The sequence below is a fragment of the Gossypium arboreum genome, chromosome 13 (genome assembly GCF_025698485.1).
Source record: "Gossypium arboreum isolate Shixiya-1 chromosome 13, ASM2569848v2, whole genome shotgun sequence".
Classification (NCBI taxonomy): domain Eukaryota; kingdom Viridiplantae; phylum Streptophyta; class Magnoliopsida; order Malvales; family Malvaceae; genus Gossypium; species Gossypium arboreum.
The window spans coordinates 105,956,728-105,968,358 of NC_069082.1; the positions used below are offsets into that span (position 1 = coordinate 105,956,728).

The following is an 11,631-nucleotide window of genomic DNA, read 5'->3' on the forward strand; positions in this document are numbered from 1 at the left end:
TTGGCCTATCATCCCCTTTAATGGCAGAAAGCACATATTTCTTCAGATAGGCACTCACCATATGCGAACCATTACAAAGGAAGTATTTCACTAGCCCTTTTGGTTTTTTGTTAGACTTCTAGTTCCCATTATGTGATCTCTCATTACGTCATTCTTAATGTTTCCATTTCCATCTTCTGCATGTTCTTCCTCACCATTGCATGTCGCTTTGAGTTTGGAAGACTCGAACTTGTCTTTCATCGAACTAAGCTCGACAAAGGACTCTCTCTCAACCATGGCTACAATAAGCTCTGTGATACCTTGTCGACACAAATCTTGCTTCACCCAAGGCTTCAACCCGTCTTCAAACCAATAAAATGCTTCTTTCTCACTCAACTCAGAGATTTGAAGCATCAACTCACTAAACTCTCAAACATACTCCGAATATATAGTGCCTTGTTATGTAAGCTAGCGCAACTTAACCCAATCATTTTTCTCGGCATATTGTAGGTAAAACATCTTTTTCAGCTCCTTTTGGAATTTTTCCCAAGTTCCAAATGCGATCTTACCTCGTTTCTCATCCGTGGACCTACGACACCACCACAAAAGAGTGACATCAGTAAAATAGATAGCAACAATGTTTACCTTAGTGGCATCATCCTCAATGTCCATTGCATGGAAGTATTGTTCAATCCCCTAGAGAAAGTTGTCCACATCTCTTGTGGACCTTATCCCCTTAAGCTCTTTCGGCTTGAAAGCATTCATTTTGTCTTGTTTCAGTCCCGAAACCAACATCCTATTACCCAGAGCAGCTTTATAGATAGTGAGCTCCCCTTTGAGCTCCGCAATTTGTTCCTTCAAAGTCGTTACCATGGCTTTGAGGGCATCATTCTTCTTTGTCAGCTTCTTGGTCTAATCATCCATGGCGAAATTGAGGGTATCTCTCACCACATCCTGACTGGAAGTGAGAGCCTTCGCCACATAGCCCCTGAATTGCACTCTCATCGAGTCTAACTCATCAGTGTGTCCTTCACCTACCTTGAGTGTTTCCTTCATACCACTTATAGATTCCTCGAGATTGGTCACCTGACCTTCCAAAGTCGATAGCATATCCCTCGACCTGTTATAGTGCACACTAGGTGTTTGAGTAAATGTTCTAAAAAATATTCTATTACTTTGAAGGTTTACAATTGAGTGGTTACAAATGAAGGGGAAGGCCTCTATATATAGTTGAGTTTCCCCAAATCCAACAATACAAATTACGTTACATCGACGGTCAAGATTTGTGTCTATCTACAAAAATAGAGTCCCAAAATATTTAAACTCTATACATTTTTATCCCTTAAGATTTACATTAATTACCTTGGTAACTCTAGTTTTATTAAAGTGTTTCACTAGGCCACCAAGGCTTCAAGTAGATGGAGCTCTCCATATGTTCCATTAATTGGGTTAGTTTAAGCGTATAGAGTGATCCATAAATGGATCCATGCTTATCTTTTCCATGTTTCGCTTCAAGCATTAGATCTTTTGGTTCAGTCACTCATCGCCCATTCCACGACGACTAGGTGCCATGATTATATTTTCAACTTAATAGACTACAATTTATGAGAGAATTAAGATTGTTTGCTATGAACACTTGATGGCCTGAAAACCAATTTATAAAGTGAGCTTTCTAAGGATTGAATTTGCGTAGAAAATCATAAGAGAATGTGAGTTTGGGGTGACGCGACCAATTTGCTAAATTTTTGTATGTATTATCGCACGACTCACTGGTTTAAATTTCGAATTCTAATGTGATTCATGACTTTGCCATCCAATGACCTCACCAACTTTTGTGAATGTTCTTACCTTGTCATCGAAGTTCACTTTATCTTTCATATTCATTATTTTTTACCCTTCCGTGTATTGCGTTGAGTTTAAAATTTTTAAATTATATTTTTAGAGATAATTGATTTTGTGACTACTTGACTAGGTATCCTTTGGAAAAGTAATGTGTTTGCTTCTAGTGAGGTTAAAAATGATGGTGGCAGTGAAATTTAGTTAAATGTGCATTTGACAGTTACGCTTCAATACACTCCAAACTCATGTCCTCTTACATTAGTAACAATATCGATGCCAATCATACTACTCAATCAACATATAAAAATATATTTAAAGTAATTACTTAAATTGTTTTTAAATTTTAAATAATATTATAAATGAAATTACAATTTTTAAAGCATCATAAAGATAAAATTAATAAAACTAACAATACTATAAAGACAAAAGAAAAAGGATAAAAGTGGAAGTTGATCTCCAACGAGTTTCACTAGACCTTTCTATAGCAGTGAAAATTAGGTTTCCAGTGATGGACATGTAGATTAATTGCACCGATGGTTTGCTATCAAATGGGATAGCAATGGTGTGATTGAACCAAAAATGGTGTTAATCTCGCCTCCTTGGGGCTAAAAATGGCTTCATTTGGAAGCCTATTGTATCTTATTGGAGGTTTTTTTTTTTTTTCGGCTTGTTGGTGAATCATGATTATTATTTTTCAGGTATTTAAATCAGATCAGATCAATTGGTTAGATTAATTGACCGAAAATCTATCGAAAATTTGTATTGGATCGGTTGAATCGTAACTCAGTACGGGCCAATTAAATTGGCCAAAAACCAATTAGATCGACGGTTAAATCGAATTTTTATTTTTTAATATTTTTATTTATATGAAATCTTAATAATTTTTAAATTGAATCAGTTAGACCAGTGAATCCATGACGGGATTAGCTCAACCGATGGTTGGATAGTCGAAACATTGATATGTTTTGATTTTATTTTGTTTTTCCATAGGCTGTTATTTTTTATATTACTTTTTTCATGGCATAACCAAATTTGTTTTAAGCTTTTTATTTTTATTCTCATTGCTTTTTCTTTTGAAAAAGAAACAAAAAAAAAGTGTGTCCGGGGAATACGATGCTTAAAAAAGGACCAATATGAGTCATAAAGTTTAAAAAGCATGAACTAACTGGATCTCAAATAATCTAGTGAATTGGTAAAATAGATGTTAAAAAAGTTGGTGATCGCGCGAGTAGGTTCATTTTCTTGTCGCTTTAAATACCTTGCGTTTAAGTTACAGAAACGCAAACCCCAGACGCATCTATAAGTAAGTATAACATAAATGGTTGTATATAACACACATCTACTCTACCATTGATTGCCCTCTTCATTCATTGATTTTTTGCATAAGATGTTCCCCAAACCACATTGTTATGATCTGATCCTGCATAGGAAGATTGGTATGAATATGCAAACTAAGCACAAGGTGCGTATATATGTAATGTTTTGTTCTTTAGGAACTATTTTGTTTGCTGGTGATTGAAAACGTCAACGTTGGATGAACCTTCTAACAGTTTGTAATTATTGTATTGGTAGAAGAAAAAAGCGAGGAAACATGATTCAAAATTGAAATGTAGAAGATGGAAGGGAGAATTGGAAGAGATTAGGAAGGAGCAAAGTAGCATCAGAGAAGGGCAATCCCAAGTTGGAGAGAAACTGGAGGCAATGGAAATTGAATGTGAAGCACTACATGAAGAATCAAAGTTGATGATAAAGCGAAGTGCCCTCACTCAAATTCGTTTGGCTGTCATGTTAAATATATTGACCGCACGAAAAGGAGGAGATTATGCTATAAGGCTGCGCAGTTCACTCAATTGCTACGGTTGGCTTAATTTGCTTCTGCATATCCTTCAAACATTATATATATACATATTTTACGAACAAGGTTGACAGTATATGTTTTCATCTTCCTTTTTTCAGTGAAATAATAGCTAAGGGGTAACATTCAACAGCAGCAAATACTGAGGAACAATTGATTACCCCTAAACTCTCCAAGAGAACTATCACTGGAATTGGAATACTTAAATCATTTTTATAATTTAAAGAAACTTGATAAATTTATTATATACGCATGGATTGTATTAGTAATAGTATATGATAGAGAATATCTTTTATATATATTCTATAATTTACATGGGAATGCTTCAAATATGTAATTAAGCATTTATATTCTATAATTCTAATCGTAAGTGTAGCACCCCAAACCCGGCCCAGAAGTTATGGCCGGATCCGGCATGCCACATCAAAACGTAAAAAAAAATTTCCATTCTAAGTCCAGAAAATCGTACTTGATGTTCAAAAGATTAATTCATTAAGGGTTAAAGTGAAAGGAAGCTGTGCACCAGGTAGGAAACCGGAAAAGAGGTGGTGAGTCCATCGGACTGCTTAAGTACCAAGCTCCCTTCGGATCCAATCCTAGACATGCATACCGCCATTGCCACACCTTAACGTCATGGATATTTCTAGGAAACCGATTTGATTAAGTCATTTTTAAGAAAAGTAATTAATTTTGGAAAATACTTTCATTGCGGAAGCTTTGCTTGTTGTCGTGTTATTTTGAAATCAACTGTTGTTTTTGAAAACGCGCCCTAAAGCTATCCAATTTCAACAGTTAAAATAAATATTATCTATCTTAATAAAACATATAAAAACCATCAAAAATAAATAAGCGGCCTTATTACATTTAAAAGCCCAAAACCTCAAACGTAATTAAAAGGATGTCCAGTTCACCAGAAGAAAATCAAACTTTCGAGCGGTGGCCACTCAATTCCCTCACGACTCCAAGCCCACTATGGTTGGGGATTTCCTGCGTGGGTGAAAATAAAAGGGGTGAATTTGGGGAAACTCAGTGTGTAAGGAATACCCATTCAAAGTCCAAGTCAGCTTAAGCCCATTGGGCCTAAGCCCATTCAAGTAACAGTGGTACTGGGCCAGAGCCCTTTTCAGATTACAATAAACTGGGCCTTAGCCCCTTATTTAGATAACATGATGGCCCATAGGCCCATTTCAAAATACATGCAACAACAATAACATATGCAAGCCCATTTGGGAGACTACTCAACCCACCAACCACTACACTCCACCGCACCAGCCATACACTCCATGTGGGAATAGCTCAACCCACCCATTAACACTCCCACGATTCTTGCCTTTCTTTGCTCGATTATCGATAAATTGAGGCAAAGCCTCCAAGATACTTGGACAAGCCACTTTCAGTACTTCCTCCGTCAATATCCCAGTCCCATGCATCGATAATAACATGGCATGCAATAAATAACAACAATCAAACATGCATTTAGGTCAATTTAACCCTAGGCGTATTTGGTAATTCATCTACTAGGGTAAAGCGTAAATTTTCCATTTTAAAGGTATTTCAGTAATTTATCTATTTTAGGGTTTTTCATGCATATTCCTACTTTTCACGTACTAATGTAATCACGCATCGAGGGTTCTTACCGAATTGGGTCCGTTGGCCCATCATTCCAATTTTGGCCTATTAAGCCCAAAAATATTGAGGGCACGAAATCATGCACTTTGCAGTCCAAATTTTGCAGCTTACCAAAAACATTAATCGATTTACCTCACGAGCATTCGCTTTTCGCAAATCTACAAAATACCAGTTTTCGGCATTTCGCTTTTCGCTTTTGCCGATCTAGACTAAGAAAGAGGGTGTTAGTTACACACTGCTTTGCATTGACGATATCTTGACGAAATCCACACACGAACTGCCTACAATTGGATTACTAACACGTTAATCTAACTATTCAAACACGAACTACATATTAACCCCATACCATATTCGCCAACCACACCTACAGATCATAGTAAGCTTATAAGAAATCAATAAGCAACTCATTAACAAATTTTTGTCAATGTTTACCACATAATCATAATTTCACTGCAAGCTGTCTTCCTGAGCAACAGTCACTAAATTATTTATAACTGGAGCTACGAAACTCCAAATCAAGTTCCGTTAATTTTCCTGAAAATAGACTCATATATCTTCTATCCATAAAATTTTCAAAATTTTGGTTTAGCCAATCAATACCAGATTTTTCTCAAAATTTCCCATGTTTCACTGTTTGACTAATCTGACCACCCTTCATTACGAATCAAATTTCTCATTGTACAGAATTCAAAATATGTTCTCGTTTATTTCATTAGAAACTAGACTCAATAAGCTTTAATTACATAATTTATCCAGCTTCTAATTCATCTCCCACAATTTATGGTGATTTTCCAAAGTCACGTTACTGCTGCTGTCCCAAGCAGATTTATTGCCAAATCACTCTTTCATACACCTATCTTGCATGCATGTTATTTAAACATGTATATCACGAATCAATCATCACATATCTATGATTTTTACTTAAACATAATCTCCATTTCATCATTTCAAAGCACAACATGTTAGCCGATTTTTCCCTTTAGCATCTATGGCACATGCATGCTCATTTGTTTGGCTTAACTTCACATATCTTCTATTTTTCATCAAAAGAACATGAAACAACAACCATTTCCTTCATTTTAATTCATGACCAAATGCTCACAACACAACTAAAAATCAAAATATACTTCAAGAGTTAAGGTAGAATCAAGAAGAACTCATGAACCTCAAAATAGAAGCAAGGTACCAAGAACTTACCTTCAATTTTCCTCCTCCTAATGACCGAATACTCAAGAGCTTTCTCCTCTCCTTTCTCTTCTCTAACTTTCAGCTATGATGAACAAAGATGGACAAAACTTTGTTCTTTTCACCCCTTTTTCTTTTAATAAAACTTCATATTTCATCTATTTAATTCTTTAATACAAAAGACATGATATTCTTATCATGAAACATTTACCTAACCCATTATCATGAAACATTTACCTAACCCATTATCATGGAACATTTACCTAACCTATTATCATGAAACATTTACCTAACCCATTATCATGGAACATTCACCTAACCTATTATCAATTTGTATCAATTTGTACCATAAATTATGGATATCAAGTGTACATTTTGTCTACAACAACATGATGGTTGGCCACTTCATGTAAAATGGGAGGTTTGTCATGCAAATCCTCCTATTTTGCACTCCTATTTATTTGGCCACTTCAATTTAGCCTATATCATTTTCAAACATTTTCACATAGGTCCTATTTCATAATTTCACTCACAAATGACAAAATCAAAGCATGAAATTTTGTCAACATTCATGAAATTCGAAAATTGGGGCGTTATAACTCTACCCTCCTTAAAGAAATTTCGTCCTCGAAATTTACCTAATCCAAACAGATGAGGGTATTGCTGTTGCATCGTCTCTTCTGGCTCCCAAACTCAAAAGTTTCCCCTTCCTTAACTTGTTGAAAACGAGCGACCAAAGACTCATCGTTCAACTGTTTTTCCTTAATCTGATCCAACCAGGTTGGCCTCACTTGTAACTCAGCCACCAGACTTCCATCATCATACAGACTCAGACGAGCAAACATTGCTCTCAGATCAGATATAGCTCTACAACTTAGAGCATCGGCTACCACATTAGCCTTGCTTGGGTGATACTCGATCGAACAGTCATAATCCTTAAGCAACTCAATCTATCTCCTTTGCCTAAGGTTCAGCTCCTTCTGAGTCAACAAATACTTAAGACTCTTATGGTCAGTGTATATAATACACCTTTCTCCGTACAAGTAATGTCTCCAAATCTTAAGTGCAAATATCACTGCTGCCAACTCTAAATCATGAGTCAAATAGTTTCCCTCATAAGGCTTAAGCTATCGTGATGCATATGCAACCACCTTACCCTCTTGCATTAACACGCAGCCCAAACCTACGTGTGATGCGTCACTGTACACAGTAAAATCATTCCCAGACTTCTGCTGAATCAATACAGGTGCTTCAATCAGAACTTTCTTCAATTCCTTTTCTTATGAGTTTTGTCAGAGGTGCTGCCATCACAGAAAAAACCTTCCATAAACCTTCTGTAATATCCTGCCAGTCCTAGAAAACTCCGTATTTCAGACACTGATCTAGGCGGCTTCCACTCCAAAATCGCTTCAATTTTTCGAGGGTCCACCTTAATCCCTCTCCAGAGACCACATGTCCTAAGAAGGTTACCTCCTCAACCAAAATTCACACTTCTTTGAACTTCTCAAAGAGTTCCTTCTCCTTAATACTTACAAAGACTATACGGAGATGCTCATCATGTTTCGTTTCAATTTTAGAATATACCAGGATATCGTCAATAAAGGCGACTACGAACTGATCTAAAAATGGTTGGAACACACGATTCATCGATCCATAAACGCCGCAGAGTGTTCGTTAGTCCAAATGGCATAATCAAAACTCGTAATGACCATACCGAGTCCCGAATGTCGTCTTATGGATATCTACCTCCTTGACCCTTAACTAATGATATCCGGATCGAAGGTCGATCTTGGAAAATCTGAAGCTCCTCTAAGCTAGTCGAATAGCTCGTCAATCCTTGGCGGTGGATACTTATTCTTAATCGTCGGTTTGTTCAATGGCGATAATCAATGCACATCCGCATCGCACCATCCTTCTTTTTCACGAATAGCACCGGTGCTCCCCATGAAGACACGCTTGGCCTAATGTAGCCCCTATCCAACAACTCTTGGATTTGAGCATTTAACTCTACTAACTCCTTCGGTGCCATTCTATACGGTGCGATAGACACAAGCGCCATTCCAGGCAACAAGTCTATTCCAAACTCAACTTCTCGATTCGGAGGCAATCCTGGAAGCTCATCCGAAAAAACATCTTGGAACTCTTTTACGGTCCTAACCTTATCCACTGTCAGTCCCTCCTCTTCCGACTGACTTACAAATACCAATTAGGCCTTACAATTTTTTTTTTGAATCCACTTTTCGGCTCTTAATGCCGACACCACATTGGACAAATAATCCCTTCTCTCACCTATCACCATAACCTCCTCATCCTTTGTAGTTCTTAACACCATTCGTTTAGTAGCACAATCCAGAGTCGCCTTATGCTTAACAAGCCAGTCCATTCCCAAAATGAGATCAAACTCTCCGAACGGTAACTCCATCAGATCTCCAGGGAAAATCCTACCTTGAGTTTCTAATGGTACATTCCTATACAGTTTGTCTACCCTAACCGAGTGACCCAAGGGACTTAGTACAGATATCCCACTCACAATCTCCTCAGAGCAGTCCAAGTCATCCATAATCCGTTCTGTGGCCTCCAACCAATATTCAGCCACATTCGGGGCTATACCAGACGCACCTATAAAGATCTCCGCTCCGTTGGCCCGGAGTCGTTCAAAAATCGATCCTCAAATTTCGTTGCCCGAACTTGTCCTGGCAACCCTTTCCGTAACACAGTATTGCTCGTGATAGGGCATCATCCTCGCACCATGGTCATGAGACTCTACCTTTGTTGCGGTGGTACCGGTGCATCCACCGCCGGCATATGTCTCAAAGACGAAGATCTCGCTCGAGCACTTCCTCGGCTTCGTCCATGACCTCTTGTACTCATATCGTATTATCTTGATTACGAATTTTTATGCATCAATTAATATTCCAGTATTTATTACAGATGTTTTATGAATCGACGAAGAGTTCGAGTTTGTTTTCGCAGAATCGAAGTCTAGCTACAGTTTCAGTCTCTTATCAGATTTTCCTATGGTTTCAGTATCATCCTATCTAGAGTATCCTAATAGGGTTTCAGTACAGACAGATAATTTAGGAAAATATTCAGAAAAATTCAGAATACTTACAGACTTGAGCCGGAGATTCGGAATGCCACCTTCTAAAGATCTAAATTTTGAAAATCAGTTTTTTCGCATTTTTATAAAATTTTCGCTTTCAAAAATCTTTGTTTTTGTAAACCCATTCCACAGCCGAGTTGTTGTAACTGGGCTCTGATACCACTAAATGTAGCACCCCAAACTCGGCCCAGAAGTTATGGCCGGATCCGGCATGCCACATCAAAACGTAAAAAAAAATTTCCATTCTAAGTCCAGAAAATCGTACTTGATGTTCAAAAGATTAATTCATTAAGGGTTAAAGTGAAAGGAAGCTGTGCACCAAGTAGGAAACCGGAAAAGAGCTGGTGAGTCCATCGGACTGCTTAAGTACCAAGCTCCCTTCGGATCCAATCCTAGACATGCATACCGCCATTGCCACACCTTAACGTCATGGATATTTCTAGGAAACCGATTTGATTAAGTCATTTTTAAGAAAAATAATTAATTTTGGAAAATACTTTCATTGCGGAAGCTTTGCTTGTTGTCGTGTTATTTTGAAATCAACTGTTGTTTTTGAAAACGCGCCCTAAAGCTATCCAATTTCAACAGTTAAAATAAATATTATCTATCTTAATAAAACATATAAAACCATCAAAAATAAATAAGCGGCCTTATTACATTTAAAAGCCCAAAACCTCAAACGTAATTAAAAGGATGTCCAGTTCACGGAAGAAAATCAAACTTTCGAGCGGGTGGCCACTCGAATTCCCTCACGACTCCAAGCCCACTATGGTTGGGGATTTCTGCGTGAGTGAAAATAAAAGGGTGAGTTTGGGGAAACACATGTGTAAGGAATACCCATTCAAAGTCCAAGTCACTCAAGCCCATTGGGCCTAAGCCCATTCAAGTAACAATGGTCTTGGGCGAGCCCTTTTCAGATTACAATAAAGCGGGCCTTAGCCCTTATTTAGATAATGAGATGGCCCATAGGCCCATTTCAAAATACATGCAACATCAATAACATATGCAAGCCCATTTGGGAGACTACTCAACCCACCAACCACAACACTCCACCGTACCAGCCATACACTCCATGTGGGGAATAGCTCAACCCACCCACCCAACACTCCACGATTGCTGTACCTTGCTGCTCGATTAACGATAGAATTGAGGCAAAGCCTCCAAGATGTGGACAAGCCACTTTCAGTACTTCCTCCGTCAATATCCCGGTCCCATGCATCGATAATAACATGGCATGCAGTAAATAACAACAATCAAACATGCATTTAGGTCAATTTAACCCTAGGCGTATTTGGTAATTCATCTACTAGGGTAAAGCGTAAATTTTCCACTTTTAAAGGTATTTCAGTAATTTATCTATTTTAAGGTTTTTCATGCATATTCCTACTTTTCACGTACTAACAGAATCACGTACCGAGGGTTCTTACCGAATTGGGTCCGTTGGCCCATCATTCCAATTTTGGCCTATTAAGCCCAAAAATATTGAGGGCACAGAAATCATGCACTTTGCAGTCCAAATTTTGCAGCTTACCAAAAACATTAATCGATTTACCTCACGAGCATTCGCACACTCGCAAATCTACAAAATACCAGTTTTCGGCATTTCGGCTTTTCGGCTTTTGCCGATCTAGACTAAGAAAGAGGGTGTTAGTTACACACCTGTTTGCGACGATATGCTGACGAAATCCACACACGAACTGCCTACAATTGGATTACTAACACGTTAATCTAACTATTCAAACACGAACTACATATTAACCCCATACCATATTCGGCCAACCACACCTACAGATCATAGTAAGCTTATAAGAAATCAATAAGCAACTCATTAACAAATTTTTGTCAATGTTTACCACATAATCATAATTTCACTGCAAGCTGTCTTCCTGAGCAACAGTCACTAAATTATTTATAACTGGAGCTACGAAACTCCAAATCAAGTTCCGTTAATTTTCCCTGAAAATAGACTCATATATCTTCTATCCATAAAATTTTCAAAATTTTTGGTTTAGCCAATCAATACCAGATTTTTCTCAAAGTT

General features: G+C 37.7%; 1 protein-coding gene across 4 annotated transcripts; it reads left to right on the plus strand.

The window, feature by feature from the left end:
* Positions 1–3,062: 3,062 nt before the first annotated feature.
* On the plus strand, positions 3,063–3,972 carry LOC108463574 (uncharacterized). 4 transcript variants are annotated; one of them, XM_053024408.1, is made up of 3 exons: positions 3,063–3,280; positions 3,394–3,676; positions 3,775–3,972. In XM_053024408.1, the coding sequence occupies exons 1-3, from the start codon at positions 3,206–3,208 to the stop codon at positions 3,780–3,782; spliced, it is 366 nt and encodes a 121-aa protein (XP_052880368.1). In that variant the 5' UTR covers positions 3,063–3,205; the 3' UTR covers positions 3,783–3,972. The 4 variants fall into 4 exon arrangements, with proteins under 4 accessions (XP_052880368.1, XP_017618988.1, XP_017618987.1 ...); XM_017763500.2 differs by having other exon boundaries at positions 3,077–3,280; positions 3,391–3,676; XM_017763499.2 differs by having other exon boundaries at positions 3,072–3,280; positions 3,394–3,972.
* Positions 3,973–11,631: the final 7,659 nt, after the last annotated feature.

Coding starts and splice junctions, on each gene's coding strand:
- LOC108463574 (XM_017763498.2), top strand. CDS start 3,206: ATGTTCCCCAAACCACATTGTTATGATCTGATCCTGCATAGGAAGATT. Junction 3,281..3,390: donor ATATGCAAACTAAGCACAAG/GTGCGTATATAT, acceptor TTGTATTGGTAG/AAGAAAAAAGCGAGGAAACA.